This window comes from Thunnus albacares, chromosome 20, assembly GCF_914725855.1.
Source record: "Thunnus albacares chromosome 20, fThuAlb1.1, whole genome shotgun sequence".
Taxonomy (NCBI): Eukaryota; Metazoa; Chordata; class Actinopteri; order Scombriformes; family Scombridae; genus Thunnus; species Thunnus albacares.
Genome location: NC_058125.1, coordinates 23,141,691 through 23,160,386, shown reverse-complemented (window position 1 = coordinate 23,160,386; position 18,696 = coordinate 23,141,691). Strand labels below are relative to the sequence as shown.

The following is an 18,696-nucleotide window of genomic DNA, read 5'->3' as shown; positions in this document are numbered from 1 at the left end:
ATTAAAAGATCAAAAACAAACCGGCTCATTTCCTTCATCTGGTTTTCTGTTCCTCCCCTCTCTCCTAGACCACCTCGGGGTCGTAACATCTACGTTTGTGATATTATTTTCCCTCTGCAGTCATCAAAAACAAAGTAAAGTGACCCGGTATAGCTTGAGTTTTGCAATATATGTTTCCATTATCGGTTCCCCTGACACCCAAGCAGGAAGAAGTCCAGTCTTAGCTGATAACTAACCCACATACTATAGATAACAGACAATAATCTGCAGAGATCAGTCAATAACCATCATTGAGTTGGAAGTTCGGCCTCCTAGTACATCATGTGTGTTTGAGACTTTACTGCTGTTCTTGCTCACTGACTTCTACATGCTCGCTGTAGTGTTAATTCATCAAATAAGTTTTATGACTTGAAGGCTAATATAATATTATTTTATCTCACTTATCTTACTACGGTAACTCAACTTAGATTGCAGCTTTTTTGAAGTAATACAGCTTTATGTTAGTTATAAAACTGTGGTCCCCAAAGTCAGCAGCCAAGCAAATTTACAAGTCCATTTTTATGTTTTTTTATAGAGATATTGTGGTGAAATCTGATGCTGCCATGGCTGAACACACAAAGGTTTTGGGCACTTTAAGATATTTAGATTCTTATTAATGATGCAATATCATCAGGGAGGCGTCTGATCGCTTGCAAATCTATTCTGCAGTGTGACATGGAGCCCCAAACATGCAGCCAGAGTCATAAATAACTTTTTTGATTAACAAAGAGTCTTATAACAGATGGTTTGGCCCCCACGGAGCCCCAATCTCAACGTCATGGAGTCAGTCCGGGGTTACAAGACGAGACAGAAGCAGCTGAGACGCCTGAATCCACAGACGAACTGCAGCAACCTCTCCAAGATCATACCTGCCAACATTTAGGTTTCAAAAATCGGGAGGCTTTTTCTGAAGGGTGAAAGATAAAGTTTTACTCGAGATGACGATACATTTGTAACTGTAAGTGCAACAAAACCTTTGCGAATAGAAAACCAATATGTACTTAAGGCAGGAATAAACATGTAGAAAGGAGATATTTTCAACTGCTTTGCCCGCAGTGTCCCATCCACTGCCGGTAGGTTTTACACAACCACAGCGCACCACATATCCTAACATTTGTCAAATTCTTGTAAACTTAGTTACTGTCTGAGACAAACCAGTAGCTCCTCTCTCTACCGGCGGTACCATGAAGGACTGCCGTACACTGCCAGAAACAGGTTGTGATAACGAAAAGGAAAAAACTATGAAATCAGGAGATTAACGGGAATAATTACCAATCAGTAGCACAGTGGGAGGAAAGGTTAAAAATAGTGAGACTCTTGCGAAAATCAGGAGTGTTGGCAGGTTTGCAAGATGCTTGAACAACCTGCCTGCCAAATACCTTGAAAAACTGTGTGCCTCAGTATTACGAGGAGAAATGTTGCTGAACTTTGTATGAAGTTAATTTATAAATAAAAACTATTCATGGCATTATTCTTGAAAGCATCCCAACTTTACTTTTAGTGCCTAAAACTTTTGCACAGTACTGTATAAAACCATTTATACAGTATGTGACAGGACTAGTTGCATCCTGTGACCCAAACTAGGTCCTGATGAGCTATATTCTATGAAATCATCAATCCTTCATTGTTATGTCCTGTGCTGTGTTTAAAGTGTGTTTAATGTGTGTTTAGTTTGTGCACATTTGCAGATAAGAAACCCTACATTGTGCAGCAGCGGTTTGTGCTCAATAGATTCTATATGTTCAAATGTATCACTAACGGTTTGTATTCACCAATATGTAATCCATAAAGCTGACTCTTCCTGCATTATCTCTACTCTTTATCTCTAACCTACATTTTGTTTACTTTACTTCAAAGCTGACCTCTTTCTTCCTTCTTAAAGTCTACAATACAGCTCTGTGATATTACTATATGATGAAATTCCTCCTCTGTGTAACGGCCCACACCCGCTCACTTATCAGTGATACTGACTGCAGCCTGGTTGAGGTGTAACTACGTCTCAATATGATCTAAGAGCCTTTGACTAACGGCAGTATTTATTCCTGGACTATGACTTAATCAAACTACAATAGCTGTGATAACATACTATAAAACACTTCACTGCACTATCTGATAGAATATATAATCATTAGAAATGAGAACTAAAGCACTTAAATGAGGTATGAAGGTAGAAACCCTTATTTGGAAAAGAAGAAATAATTTGGAGTATTTATTGTATTCTTTTTTTCTGCATAGTGGCGTTTTGACACAGTTGGCATCTTACCTTAAAATGTGCATCTGCGGTATCTCGTTTGGATCAGGAAAACACTATTTGCGCTATAAATGTGGTTTTTGTGATAAAGTTTCCAGTGAAAAGAAAAATGGAAACAGAAAAAACCCTCCCTGTCCGATAATATTTGTCGTTTTAGTCACCAAACCCAGCCTGTGTTCAGGTTCATGATGTGTCAATAGCAGCAGCAGCAGCTCACCTTTCAACTTCAGCCCTCTGATTAGGATTGGTGATAGCAGCAATGTATTGCATTATATACTTGCTGGCTTCCGTCTTTCCTGCTCCACTTTCCCCTGTAATAAAAGACACAGTGTAAGGAGTCTTTAAAAATAACGATAAATATTTTTGGTGTCTATAATTTCGGGGTGGTTTACTTGCCTGCTAAATTAAAACAACCAAACCTCAAGTGGTTTAAATAACTTTCAAATGAAGTCAAAACTTTAAACACTGAGTCTTTTTGTATTCTTGTGATTTAAGACATATTGTCAGCTAAGAGCCATAACCAAAGCCTAATTGATTTTGAAATATAGCACAAAAACATTTCAGTCCACTAACTTTTATCTTTTGGTGACATTATTAGATTAAATTGCCTTGGTGTGGATTTATTATCAGGGTTTAGAGGGGTGCAGTTCCCCCTTTGACCACTGAGTGGTGCTTCTTCCTCCACATGGTTTCTCCACACTGCCACTCAGCTTGTGACCACACGAAATATTTGTTGTTGAAAAATGAAGGTGAATTGTTTGTTATTTTCAACTTAACAGAGGTTATATCAATATTTTTCCATCTCTCAGGGGAGAAACATCTGAGTATGAGAGGAAACAATGGACTTTTACAGCAAGAAAATAGGCCAGAAACAAACTACAATCACAAAAATGTAAATTGTAAAATATCAAATGAAACATTTTGGGGTTTTAAAGTCTGGCCCATGCAGAGGGAGGTTTCCCGTGTTACCTGAGATGACAATACAAGTGTCTTTGTTCCTCCTCTTCATGGCTTTGTAAGCGGCGTCAGCGATGGCAAAGAGATGGGGTGGCCTCTCGTACAGCTCACGGCCTTTGTACTGCTCTACGATTTCACGGCCGTAGATGTTCATGGCACGGTAAGGATTGACGGACACAACCACCTCTCCGATGTAGCTGTAGATCCTCCCCTTCTCAAACCTGAGGACACACAAAAAGTGAATTTTAGAAATATAAAAATATCTGAATTTTTTGGCTTATGTCTGTTGTGTTTTTTTCTTGTGTTCAAAGCAGGTAAAAGAACATAGAAATAGCTGAAACAACATGTTCATTTTCTTGCAAGACTGTAAGCACAAACAACTCTGACAAGGTCAAATTCAAACGTCTGGCAATATTTTGGATTTAATGTGATGAGGCAAAGATATGTTCTGAATAAAATAATAAAATATCAATAAAATAAAGCACAAATGTCTTGTTTTCTCTGAAAAGATATTTGTCAGAAATCCGAAATCCAAAGATATTCAGTTTACTATCATATATGACACAGAAAAGCTTCTAAATCCTCACAGTTGAGAAGCCGCGACACCACATTTTTGTCATTTTTTTCTTAAAAATAACTAAAACAATTATTCAATTATCAAATTAGCCGATGATTTATTTTCTGTTGTTCGATTATTCGACTAATTGTTGCGGCTCTACTTTAAAGACATACCTACTGTAATTAAACACATTGATATCTAAAACTATCAACAGAATATCTGTTATTGATTCCCATCCCTACAAACTACACTGCAGTTCATTATGAATCAGATATTGTATCTTTCAGAAACCAGTAAATCTGATGCAGGTGCACCTGGATGAAGACCTTCTCTCAGGGTTATTCACAGACATTCAACATGCAGGAAACTCAAAGAGGAGAAAGTAAACATTAACCTGTATCAACAGTATATCACACTTTACTACTTTATAACAAGTAAATAAATCATACCCATTATAAATAAGTTTATCAGATATTGACAATGTTGAAATGTCAATAAGCCATAAATATTATGACACCTAATGTTTCCCATCTGTCCAAATGCCCAACTCAGCATTTAACAGCCTCTCAGAGGGCTGATTTTTCACACTTCTTATCACTGTCAATAAAGAAGGTACTTTTAGACACAAATAATGTGTTAACAGTTAGATCCTGTTCCTGCTTCTCTCCTCAGCACTGGTAGCTCTCACAAGTATTTATATATACACCGTTCTGTCCACATGCTTTTGTTTTAATTCTACAACATACAATGATATTTGAAACAATAGTGCTTCCAACTTTTTAGAGACACTTATGGGAAGGCCCTTTCCTGTTTATGTCCCCGTGCACAGAGCTGCACCAGCTGTTCAGCCTAGTTATAATTTAAATGTTTCCTTAGTGGAGATTTACGCATCACTAAATTAGAACCAGTTGCACCACACAAACTAGTTCTTACGCAGAGCTTAGTTATTACTAAATATTTACAGAGTTACTGGGTGGAACTGTCAGTGTAAACTAGCTGAATGAACTGACTGACAAAGCTAACGTTAGCTTGCTAATATCTTGAGTTGTTCAGACTGAAGCATAAAAGGGGTCATATGAAATATGGTTTGACCTGACAATTTATATTTCACAGAAAAACACACTGAACCTCAAATTACAAAACTTTATTCCAATAAAGTTTGACTAAATGACCAAATAATAACACTTAGCTCAGCATAATCTGACATTTTGCCCTCACTGTGAACTACATGAATACTACTAATTCTAAAACACACAGGGCTGCAACTAATGATTACTTTCATCATTGATTAATTAATCATTTATTATTGACAAATGTCCATCACAATATCCCAGAGCCAAAGCTGATGTCTTCAAATTTCTTGTTTTGTCCAACCAAAAGTCCAAAACTCAGTCCTCCAGGTGTCTAGTAGAGCTGCAACTAATGCTGATTTTGATGATTGATCAATCTATCCATTACTTTCTCAATCAATCAATAAGTTGTTTGGTCCATAAAATAACTGTCTCTAAAGCCCAAGATGACGTCCTCAGATGTTTTCTTTCATTCCGACCAACAGTCCCCAATCCAAAGATATTCAGTTTACTATCACAGAAGACTAAAGAAACCAGAAAATATTCACAATTAACAAGCTAGAATCAGATAATTTGTCTGTTTTCTTCTTAAATGATTAATCAATTATCAAAACAGTTGGTGATTAATTTAAAGTCCAGATGAGACGAGATTTCAAGAGTATCTAACTTCCGTATCATGACATATTTCTGAGTGAAACAGGATAGACAGGTAGGACTTAATGTTGGGAGGAATTGAATGTGAATGTTGAAAAGTGGGCGTGTTGTAATGAATCTAAGCTCTGTGCTGCTAAAAGTTGAAGATTGATTGATGGGTGGATGTCATGATATTATTGGTTGAAATTGGTTGGTTCAAGCCAACGTAAGCACTGGGGATGTGCAGAGGGCCCAGTATTTGTATTTGTATCTGTATTTGTATTCAAATAAAAGTGGGAAGAGGCTTAAAAATCCTGTTTTTGTTTTTAATAATCTAGAATTAAAAGTGTCATAAAGTGTTACAATAAATGTTCATGAATAAACTACCTTATGATGGAGGTCCCCACATGTTATACACCCACAACAAAGAGACAGCACACCATGTAACGTGTAGCGAGGAACTTCAAAGGCGATTATTGCTTTGCACTTTTCATTTATTGCCTATTTTTTACAACCTAACTTTGTGGAAAGGAGAAGGAGAACAACAGGTTATGAAGAGTCCCTCGGGAGCACTTTGCTTGTGTCAGTAGCTCAGCTTTATCTCTGGGGAACATCCCCAACAAATAACTTCATATTTGTATGAAACAAATATTCATATAAAACCCACTATTTGTGCTTTGTCAAATAATGTATTTGTATTCGGGCACACCCCTAGTAATCACACGTCATATTTTGTTTACCAAGAAGAAAACATGATTGAAATTTGATGAAAGAATTTATGTGATGAAGTTATGCTGCACCTTGACTTCCTGTTTACATAGTTGGATGCTTCTTATTGGACAGATGTTTCCTTGCAAACAACTTGAGTGTTTACTAGCTCAGACATTACATAAGTATTAATGGTGCAACCTGATTTAGTAAAACAATAGTTTGAAATTAGCTTGTAATTAATAAGTACTCAGCAGGGACTTTATGCACAAACTTCTCACCCAACATCAGCTCAGTGAGTTTGGCCTCACTAATGCCTTTGTGGCTGCATGAGAACAAATCTTTGCAGCCAGATTCCAAAATTCTTGTGGAAAGTCTTCCTAGAAGAGGCTGTTATAGGAGCAGTTTAATGCTCATGGTTTTGGAAAGAGATGTTCAGCAATCACATGGGTGTAATGTTCAGGTGTCTACATACTCTTCATAGCATAGCTCTGTCTCACTCTCTTTCTCTCACACTTCGTCTCTCACTTTTTTATGCCTTTCTCTCTCATAATCTCTCTTCTCTCTCCCTCTCTCTCTCTCTTTGCCTGAGGCCGCCTGTCTGACTTCCTTCCTCTCCAAAGACGACTAAGATCCCAGTTTCTCCTCACAGAAGAATGGCCTCTTTCTTCACAGCTGCCAAACCTCTGATGCTTCCTTGCAAACAGGGCCAACTCCATATTATTCCAAAACAGATCTAATGGGTCTGTGTGAAGCATCTGATTGTGGGTTTGAATCAGTTGCAATAAAAACTCAATCAAGCACTCAAGTTTTTTTTTTTTTTTTTAATGAAAATGCTGGCTCGCTGGCATAAGTACAAATCAAGCACTGAAGAGTGTTGCATAGATGTCAACACTTTGATGTTGTGATGATAATATTTGCCTTGAGCGTCAACCAAAACATGAAGGGTAAGGCTGTTGGCAGACGCCCATGACACTCTCGCGTTGGTCAGGGTTTCCTAAACCTTGAATCTTTAAATGGATGTGAGTGTGGCCTTTTTAATCCATCCTCTCTTCTCTACATTTTGAAATGGTAGCGGTATTGCATTCAGATGCATGAATTAAAGAAGGTGAGTAAACATTACATTCATGCAGTGGCTAGGAACAATAATGCTTTATGACAACTGTATGCACTACACCAACTACTCACACAACAGCACATGCTCAGATTAGCTCATCCCTGTGTGTTCAGATTTGCGTGTGAGTATTCATACTGTGCGTCAGGGCCGTTCACAAACTGGCACAAATGCGTAACAATGAGACAGGATGCTCATGTGTCATGGACAGGGTGGGATGACGGGAAATGCACTTTAGCAGGCTTCAGTATAAAATGAAGCTAATTTCTTTCCGAGGATTAAAATCACATTTCTCTAAGTATAAATGGCTATTAAAAGAGATACTATGCAGGATTTTACGAAAAAAAACAATGTACAAAACTCAGACAAAAGCAATCATCACTTATGACCCACTAGAAGTGTGTGGCGGTGTATTTATCCACAGAGGCTCTGCCCTCTGCCTGTAATTTATTATTTTCTTATTATTTTGCTTTGTTCAAGATGCTCCTGGGCTGCAACATTTGGGCAGCGGGTCTGTAGCACCTGCCAATAACAGCATGCAGGGTGTATTGGTACTCGAAGGTATCAACTGAAATAACCCAGTACCAAGTAGTATGGGAAACCCCCCAGTCAGACAATACCTACGTCCGATCCTTTTTGTACCCAGATCTAGGAAAAAAACAACTATTTGTATGGTTTTGCTGGCAGCCAATCACCTCAAGCGTTCTTCAATTTAATGCAACGTGTGATTGGCCCGTTACCACAGCAGCTACAACCTATACAGTCTATGAAGGTGAAGTCGAGCGCGGTATATTTGACAGAGTTGGCAGTTCAGCATGCCGAGATGCCACCAAAACGTTCATAAGTATGAATATACTACACATCTGTCGAATGAAGTAGAAAAAATAAAAGGTATCGAATGAAGTACTCTATTGGTATCGGTATCACTTTAAGGGTACTGGTATTGGTACTGGTATCGTTATTTTGTAAATGATACTCAGGCCTAGCAGGATGTGATGTTGGGACTCGTAGCGTAGCAACCAGATTACACCGCTTATTTGATTTTATTTGATTCAGTGCTTCTCTTCAGTCTCCCTCCTCTGTTGCATGCAGAGTGCTGCTGCTGCTCCTCTGATGCCGGTGTGTCTGTTTGACTGACACACACACACATACACACACACACACACACACACACACACACACACACACACACACACACACACACACACACACACACACACACACATGCAAAGCAGAGAGTGGATGTGTTTATTTGTGCTTTAGAATGTAACCGCAGTGAAATAATCAGAAAATAACGTTTTATTACTCTGGCCTAGTATCGTAAAGTCTACAACTATGTACCACATATTCAAAACACTATACATGATTTGCATTTTAAGAGCTAAACAAACTGGTTTGGTCTTGTAAGTTCCCTGCTCCTATGCAAACTGTGTACTCTAAAATGTGTATAAATAACAAAATAGAGCAAATATATAAAAGCAATTTCAACATGAACTGACCCAGCGAAAACTTAAAACCATTTAATTGCACAGGACTAGAGGCTTCGCTATCATATCTCAAAACAGCAGTGGTATTGCTAAGCTAACATGCCAGCTCTTCCTCCCCTGGTGCAACAGAAAAAGACCCATTGTGCCCCCCCCTCCTCTCCATCAGGAGGCTGCTGTGTGCCGGCTCCATTGTTCAGATGTCAATCGGAGGCCTTTGTCTGAGGCAGGCCCTCCGTCTCCCCCAACACGGGCCGACAGCGAGCTGCCCACTTAACGTACATGTACAATAGGTTCTGGGGGATTGTCAACAAGGGTAAACATGATGGGAGGGGGGGGGGTATCTGAGGTCCCAGCTGGGCATGCACTGAAAGAAGGTGATGGGATCTGTCATCCATAATGACAACATCTTCAGGTATTTTAGATATTGGACATTGAGCTGAATCCAACCTGTACACCAACCTAAATGACAGATGGGTTGTACTACAATATATTAATTCCTTTCCACTACACAGACATTTTGCTATACTGTTAATAACTCACTTTAGAGTATCTGCTTGTATTCTACCATTGAGGCTAATGCTGTAAACGTTAAAAAAAAAAGTCCAAATTCTCTGATTTCAGCCTCTCAACTCTGAATATTTTCTGGTTTCTTTAGTCTTCTGTGATAGAAAACTGAATATATGTGGGTTGTGGACTGTTGGTCAGGACAAAACAAGACATTTGAGGACATTAACTTGGACTTTGGGGAACAGTGATTGACATGTTTCACCACTTCCTGACATTTTATAGACCAAACAACTGATAAATTAACTGAGAAAATAATCTGACAGATTAATCAATAATGAAAATAATCACTAGCCCACGAGGTTTGTGCCTGTCAGCATTAAGGCCGGTCAAACTGATTCAAATCACACTCCAGATCGAGGTGACAGGTGGAGATTTACACTACAGGAGAGATATCACTGGATGATTGGCAAACTCGTTATATCCCTATTTATCAAGTCTGTGAAACAGCACAATGAAAGTGTAATGTGGGATTCAAATGTAATATTTATATAAATATTACAATGGGGAGTGTCAGCGTTGCATAATGGTTTTCATTTTCCCACCCGATAGCAAAACATTACACACAAGACAAAGAAACCACAATCAAACCGGCCAAGATCATCACTCAATTCTTTGATAAGCTGCACAGTTAGTCTGAAATCACATTCAATCATCCCTATTTCCAGTCAAAAATAATGTCGACAGGCTATTTTAAATGTACTGTTAAAAGTTTTTGTTTTATATAATAAAGGTGAAGAGAAAGAGGTCTTTGGAAAAATATCAGAAATGTTCCTTTTTGTCTCAGCCAGCTGAGGGTGTGTGTTGGTGTCTGTGATTAATTGTAAGCAGTTGGCAGGTTACCGCTGTTCAATCGTAAAGAACGGAGACAAAGTAAACAAACTGGTCAGACAGCTTGTTGCTAACAGGGATTATGAGGAGCAATGACCAAACCAGCATCTAATGGGAACAAAGTGACATTTACAAGTACATTAACATGCTGTTTAATGTGCTGCAGTTGGCTCATTGGTTATCTAGCCTGCTAACTGATGTTAGCCGTGCATTTTTCCCTGCTGAATGTTTGTTTAGTGGTTTGTTCAAAAAGTTAAGGTGCAGGGCAAGACGTGTGTTCATGTTTGTAAGTTAGATAAGAAAGAGACTTTGGCAGGAAAGCTAATATTTGCTGTTTAGAGTCTGAGGTTCTTGTGTTACGTAGCAGGATGCAATCAGGCTCAGTGTGACCGTCTGCTCTGCTTATGATAGAACATAGATCATGTTATCGCTTTATTCGAGATTTGATTTGATGTACTGAAATAAGGTCTCCAGATATATAAACAGATGGCAGAACTGTATTTATTCCAAATAATGTAAAACTAAAGGACACGATCCTGAAATCAAAGAATTTAAAATACTTTTTGCTAATTTTGGTTTCTGCTTTTTTTCTCAAAGGAGGCAAGTGATTTACAGAGCAGATATGTAGCTGTAGCAGACAAAAAAGGCAGTTTAATTTCAGTTGGACTGTAAGATCAATAGAGGCAGGGTTTAAATCAGTAAAAGGCCCAATCTGGGTTTATAAATAGCATCTAAAAGTCATGTTTGTGTCTATTGTCGAGAGGAGAGGAGGGAGGGAGGAAAGAGGAGGGAGGAGAGAGGAGAGCTACATTAATCAGTTGGAGCGTGTCAGCCGAGATACAGTGTTGTCTGATCCATCTGTTACTCTCATTTAGATGGATTTAAATGACACACAGGAAAAAGATTAGAGAACCTTATGGGTCATAATAGTCTCCGAGAAATGTTATTTACAGAAGACATGGAAACTGAGTCAGATTTAAATTTGGTAGCACAGTCATCTGTTCCTTTGTTTTTTAATTTTCTCATTTTTGACATCTTTCATGGCAGAGTGATTTGGGCAGTGACCCAGTTGAAAGCACAGACTCGAGCAGGGTTGAGATACGGGTGTGAATCTGGTTTTAAAAAAAAGAGTTTTCAGAGTTTGGCTTTCAGCAAAGCTGGAAGGGAGGGTTGATAGAACATAAATCCTCATCAGGTGTGATAGCACAACTCCCTCTACATCATCTTTATTTTTTTCCAATTCACATATTTTTTTCCTCAGTCTATCCAGCTGTGAAGGGAAGTGTGTCTGAACTGGTCTGACCTGTGGCCATGTGATCTCTTTCCAAAAAGGACCCCTCCCATGAGCTGCCAGGAAAGGAGCAGCGAGACAGACAGACAGACAGAGAGAGAGGAGGAAGACAGATCATACTTGCAAGCAGCATCATGAATTGTGAGACTTACTTATGATTCACGTGTAGTCTATGTCCACCTACCACCTTTTGACGTAAACACACAAAAAACACATATGGACGACTGTGCAAAGATGTTAAAACGTGATTCAAAAGATTTGTCTTGCAAACAAACGCAGAAGAGAAAATGTGATCAATGTTTTTTGCTCTACTGAGGAACTTTTGTCTGCCTTAAAAATACCAGGGGAACCCTAATGCCACACACACTGACACACACGCCTCAGATGTGAATTACAGAGCGAAGCCAAGCACAACCACTGTCTCCAATCTTGTTTGGGTGGGTCTTTTTTATGGTTAACTCTGGGAGGAGCGTGAGCAATTTATGACATTTTCTCACCCAGAATCCCCTCCTCTCTCCCCAAAAGAGAAGAAACTGAAAAGAATTAAGAGGTAAACATGACTAAAATAATGTCTGTGAGAACGCCAACCTAATTATAACGTTTCATAAGATTATCTGTGTCTACTTAGGCCTAACACTCGAAAAGAAGCTTACTGTGTCTTTCAGCAAGATTTTCAGCAATTGGAGCCATTGCAAAAGTTATGAAGGTACATATGTTGAGCAATCCCAAAAGGGAAAGTACTGTATGTTATGATGCATTGTAAAAACTTTATCAGCCTGTTAGCTTCTGCTAGTAAAGTTCAGTTCAAGCAGGTGCAGATATGCCCTAAAAAGCAGAATTTCAACACTACAGAAAAACTGTCCACACTTGAATAAACGATTTGTGTATTTTTTACGTTATAAAAGTTGTAGTAATGAAGCAATCTATGGTTCATATTGGCCTGTGCAGAGCCAGCACGTGTTGTCATCATTGTTGACCTTCAGGGTCACTCTAGGAATTATGAAGGGTAGGGAGATAATCTGTGTCTGTTCCACTTTTATCTCCGAGTTCACTGTTTAAAGTAATAGCAGTATGCTTTAGGGCTTATCCCTGTGGATGCTGGGTAAGGGACGTCTTGTCTGTAAAAACTGGTTTTCTTACAGAGCAGCACGCAGTTATATCTACTGATTATCTCGTCTGCATACCTGGAGTCTATTTCTCAAGTCTTGCTACGCAAAGCTGATGACAGTTTGCACATAAAATTTAAAACTGCAATGATTAGTCAATAGACTGAGTAATCCAACTGTTTTGATTAAAACATTTTCCGGTTTCAGCTTCTTGAATGTGAGAACCTGATGCTTTTAATTGTCATATATGATAATAAACTGATTATCTTTGGCTTTTGGACTGTTCTGATAAGATAAAACAAAGTCATTTGAAGATGTCACCTTTGGCTGCAAGAGGTCAAAAATCTTTTCACTACTGTCTGACATTTTATAGACAACACAAAATACTGGAAAATGCCTGTTACGATTTTCCACAACCCAGTGTGGCGTATTCAGGTGTCTTGTTTTGTCCAACCAACAGTCCAAAACCAAAAGATATTAAGTTTATTATCATGTATGACAAAGAAAAGCATAAAATCCTCACATTTCAGAAGCTGGAACTATGTTTGGCAGTTTTGCTTAAATATGACTAAAATGATTAATTTTTTGTTGATCAACTAATTGTTGCAACTTCACAATGAAAATAATCTTTAACTGCATCCCTAGTTCTTATAGAGCAGCAGGTACTTTGTGTCACTGGTCATCTGGTTATATTCTTTCTCAACATTTTGTGCAAGAGATTCCATGCAACCGATGAAAAACAAACAAAAACAAAGACTTGATTCTCACTTATCATACGCCCAAAATTATTTCATAATCATTAGTTTGACTCTTCATTCTGGTGTAACTGAATTATTCTCCACCCTCTGCAGTTTAAAGGGGTCAACAGTTCACACACAGCGAGTAAAGTCACTGAGGATGAGAAAGCTAAGTTGAGTCCAGATGCTGCTGGATTGGGCAGTTCAGCAGATGGATGCAATGATAAGTGAGGAGAAAAACAACAACAACACTGATCTAGAATCAGTTCTCAGCAAACATGTAACTGACTTAGACCCGAAAGGCAAAACTGATCTAAAGCTCTCTCAGAGGGGATTATCAAATACTTTGGATCAAAGTCAGATTACTGCTTCTACAGTGACAAAGCAAACATAGCCTTGAACCAGGACACAATTATTATCATATACTGAGTAGTATTTATTACTGACCTTTGTACCCAACCTTCTACACCATGGTCAAAGTATAGAAAGTAAGTAAGTTATCATCCAAAAACCATAAATCTGCTGCTGCACCAGATCTTGGAACCTATCTGCAGGGATTTACTCCTGTTTAGCCACAAGAGCATTAGTGAGATCCAGTTCTGATTTTGGGTGAGAAGATCTGGCTCGCAGTCGGCGTTCCAGTTCATCCCAAAGGCGTTGGACAGAGTTGAGGTCAAGTTTTTCCACACTAAACTAGGAAAACCTTTTTTTTTTTTTTTTTTTTTTTTTTTTCAAGTGGACCTGGCTTTGAGCACCGGGATTCTCTTGTTGAAACAGGAAATGGCCTTCCCCAAACTGTGACCACAAAGTTAGAAGCACATTATTGTCTAAAACAGAGGTTCCCAAACTTTTACCCTTATGACCCCTTGAAATATACGTCTATGACTTGTGAGCAGTTCCACCAAAGAGTGATTTTGCTTTTGTTAGTTTCATTTGAGTATTTTCAGAGGTCTCGAGGGGTAAAACTATCCAGTATTGCACTATCCTGTAAATAATCTCACAACCTTTTTGGATTTATCATGAGAGGTTAGCAACCATTGGTCTAACATATTACTGTTTGCTATAGCCTTAAGATTTTCCATCATTGGAACTAAGAGGTCTGGCCCAATAAGAACCCCAAAAAGCATCTGTATCTGTGGAAAGGGGTGTCCACATACTTTTGACCATGCAGTGTGTTTTACCACTCGTATTAAATGATTGACAGAACTTATGTGCAGGTTTATGATGCTGATTGTGAGTAAATTTGGCATGTCATTATGTATTATGTCATCACCTCTCTATTAAAACTATTGCTCCTTAGTGGCTAGTAAACATCTACTCTGCTTCAGGGCAACGTTGAGGTTCTTAAGCTTCTTTAACAGCCAGCATCAGTTCAATATCACATTAGATCCTTGTCTCAGATGTACCAGGGTAGTTTAAATTTCGGAGACCCACCAGAAATGAGTAAAAAGTGTTGCTCTACTCCACCTACCACCCCTCTACTCCACTCTTTTATGTACAGTGCGACGCGGGCCTCCGTCACGGTCTGCAGCCGTCAGACATCTGGGCTCTGCATTAGGGGATTTTCCGCTGCTTTGTAAAGCCTGCTTAGTGCTAAACAGCAGCTCCCAGACTGTCTGTAGGAGACGCAGCCCATCAACACATAACACATCCACCCTCCCTCAGGCTCACATCAATCTTTCTCCAAAATCAGAAGAGGTAGTTTCAGCGCTACCGGCACAGCTGGGCCTGCATCCGGACTGGAACAGGAGATACTTTATGTAAGGCTTTTTTATTTCTTATGTTCACACTCAAGATCCACAAATCTTGAATTGTGTGTTTTCACCACAAAAAGATGTTTCCCCAACCTAAAAATAAAGATAACAAAACTGAGAGCTTCACTGTTACATCATCCTTATATGTACCGATGACATAGATCCTCTTGACAAAATCTTGGCTCTTATGACATAATGCCTCTGGTTTGAACACATGAGCAAAACTCTGTGTCCCACTTTCCTGCCCTCAAATGATGCAATGTCTGTCTGTGAGTGAATGATATAATGTTATCAAACTGGAAAAACAAAGAGAGAGAGAGAGAGAGACAGAGCGAGAGAGAAGGGCACATCTCCCATCTGTCACCACAACAAAAAGCCAAAACATGAGGGTGTGCAGGACGGGATGGACAATTCTAGTAATGTTCCCACTCTCTCCATTACTGCAATAAACCCAACACCTGCTGTTACTTTACAGCAAACTTATTTTAATGCATCTTTACCTTGAAACACACTGGGCTACAAATGTAACAGTATAACTGCACCGTATAGTAGATTCGAGCAGGGTTGGGTGATGACTCAAAGTTATTAGAAGTGGAAAAAGTGGAATTTCTGTGATGCATATAATCGTGTGGTCTGGACATTTCCATAACCAGGCACAGAGCACTTAATGTTCTAACTTCATACAGGTTTAATAGACATGGAAAAACATCAGTTGTTTACAGCACAAACTATGTGCAGCCTTGTCTGCCTTACATGGAACTCTTAGGAGCCGTTTCTCAACAAGCTACTGTAACTATACTGTTTGTAATGAAGGAAGATGTCAACCAGTGCAACAGTGTGGCTTAATGACATGTTTTTAATCGTTTTTTGGACGACAACAGAGGTCTAAATGCATGTGCTCCTCCCATTCACGCTGCAGGATGTTCCCAGGAGGCCATCAGGTTTGGATACTTAGGGGGAAATGGGAGCCATGTGTAAACAGCCTGGCTACAGATCAGGTGGCTGACCCTCCTTTCTTTGCTGACTGGGATCAGGGCCATCCACCACACCTGTTTACACACACACATGAATACCACCACCAAGCTGTTACTGTAATATGCATTTCCAGAGTGAGAAGAGGATTTCAATGTGATTAAATTTCCAAAATTCAATAAAAAGAGCCTTCTGGTGAAAGCAGGAGACATGAAGGGAGGGGGAGGTTGGGGTGGGGGGTGGGGGGTTTCTAGCCCTGGCTCTTAGCCTGATGTACTTTAACACTGGCCAGCAGCAGCGACAGATGTAAAATCACAGTGGGCTTGGCTATGAGAGGGGATGACTGGATGGATGGGAGAAAAAGAGAAAGGAGCATTTCCTAAAGAACCAGACATTACTCAACATGCTAATTCAGGACAGCAACTATGATTTCCCTCGGGGTTAAAACGAGAGCAGAGAAGAGCACAAAAACAGACAGATGAACAAACAATAACATGTCAGGCAGAGGTAAAAAGGGACAGGGATATATATATATATTAAACATGGTCAAAACTTTTAAAAATGCTGCCTGAAAGTCAAAAGCCAGGGCTTCAACCTGCTCTGAACTGCAAATTTACCTCTACTTCCTGTTCGTGCTGACATCAGATTGTTTGCACATGGCCTCAAATGGACGTCTGCTCCATGGTCTTTGTTGTTAAGGTTGATCCATGTGTTGTTCTTGTTGTCTGCTCGCATGTTTTGGATCAGATTCGGGCTCCAACATGTGCAGATGTAGTTGAGAAGTTTTCATTTCAAGTAAAGAGAAAAATAAGTGAAATCCTGCTATTACTATTTGTTTATGTTGTCTCCAGAACCACCGGAAGTCTGTTGAGGGGCTAAAACAGCCTGTTTCAGACAGAGGCTGAACTGCATAAAGGGCCAGTATAAGATAAATAAAAGAGTTTTTTGAACTGTGAATCATGACAAGATATTCCAATAGGTCCCCAGAATAAAAACATAAACCTGTATTTGTGCATGGTACATCTCCTTTAACAATGTGAAAGAGAATAAAACATGTAATAAATAGTGGCAGTAAATAATCCAGCTGAGTGTGTATGCGTATTGTGTCACACAGAGGCTGTGAAGTGATGTGAGGCGCTGGCCGTGAAAGTGAGTAAGCTGTTCCACCCCCACAGTGGCTCAGAGCACAGCTTCAACAGGTGGACAAGAGAACAATACAACACTGGAGGAAACAGAGAATGACATCACAGCCAGAGAAAATGAGTAATATGTTCACTTAAACGTGTAACATCAGCCGCCTGAGTCATACGCACCATTAGCTGTTGCAAAACACTCCATGCAAGCTGATTCTTGAAAAACATAGCACTCATTACTTCGGTGAATGAGGCTCAGATAGTAGATAAGAGTGTTGCATGAATGCATTATGTCTCATGTGTGTGTGTGTGTGTGTGTGTGTGTTGCCCAGAGAACAAGGCTTCTGGGAAGTTGTGTCTGAGGGTAATGTTGCAGACAGAGGATGCGGTTGTTTGTTAAATCATGAGCCAGACAGCTTTAATGGGAAACTTACCAACATTAAATCCTCTATTGAGGCTGTACCAATGACAAGGGTCACGATGGTCATCATTTTAAATCCCAGGATATTAAAGAATGATTCAAGATAACCAGAATTTAAGTAGAATTTAAGAGAATTTGAAACCTTAAATTTGCTTACTAACGTACAAGGTCATGAAAATCATTCATGTGACCACATTCAACATCAGTAATGTATGAGCTGTTCAAAAAACAGCAGCATACGAGGCGCATGAACATAATATTTCAATGAAACTACTTTTATTGTCATTACAGCTCCAACAATAAGTTGATTCATGAATTGACAAATAATAAATTGGCAGCTAGTCAATTAAACAAAAATGCTAAATATTTGACAATTCCAGCTTCTCAAATATGGATATTGGCTATTACCTGTTGCTTGGATGAAACATTGGACAATGTCACCTTGAGCTCTAGAAAAGTTTACACTGTCATTTAAAGGCAATTTTCACTGTTTTCAGGTGTTTTATAGACCAAACAATTCATTGATTAATCAAGAAATGAATCTGAAGATCAATCAATAACAGCTATACAAGTTATACAAGAACTGCTGCCTAAATAAAATACAATTTTACAACAAAGCTTGTGAAAGTAGCTTTTCCTGAGCTCTTAAACCAATATGGAGCCGACATGGCGCAAATATGGCGCCAATATGGCGCCAACATGGAGCCGACATGGAGCCGACATGGAGCCGACATGGGCATTCCTTTAAGTCTTCGGAAAAAAAGGGAAATTTGAACATTTACAGATCAATGACAACTAGAGGAAACTCCATCTGCTAATGAAGATCACAGGATATGATCAAAAGCTCCAGACCAGCTTCTAAATTAATGTTTTCTCAACTGCTTTTTCCAAGGTCAAGAATTAAAGTTGAGCCTGAGCTAGCAAACTTAATTTTTTAGATTCTAAGATATTTTGTCAAAGAATATGTAAAATATAATCTGGCCAAGCATTTCAACACTTGACAGTTTTCGATAATTTATGCAGTGGACACATTTCTTTTGGTGCTCAACACTCAGCCCTACACCTCAAA

The 18,696-nt window shown here is 39.1% G+C and overlaps 1 protein-coding gene across 1 annotated transcript in view; it reads right to left on the bottom strand.

Moving 5' to 3' along the window:
* Positions 1-18,696, bottom strand: part of myo1d (myosin 1D) — a 111,288-nt gene that overhangs the window by 85,463 nt on the left and 7,129 nt on the right. The window contains exons 2-3 of the mRNA XM_044337466.1: positions 3,260-3,468; positions 2,508-2,601 (exon numbers count right to left, since the gene is read on the bottom strand). Of these exons, the coding sequence (XP_044193401.1) occupies positions 2,508-2,601; positions 3,260-3,468 (303 nt within the window). The remainder of the gene's footprint in view (positions 1-2,507; positions 2,602-3,259; positions 3,469-18,696) is intronic.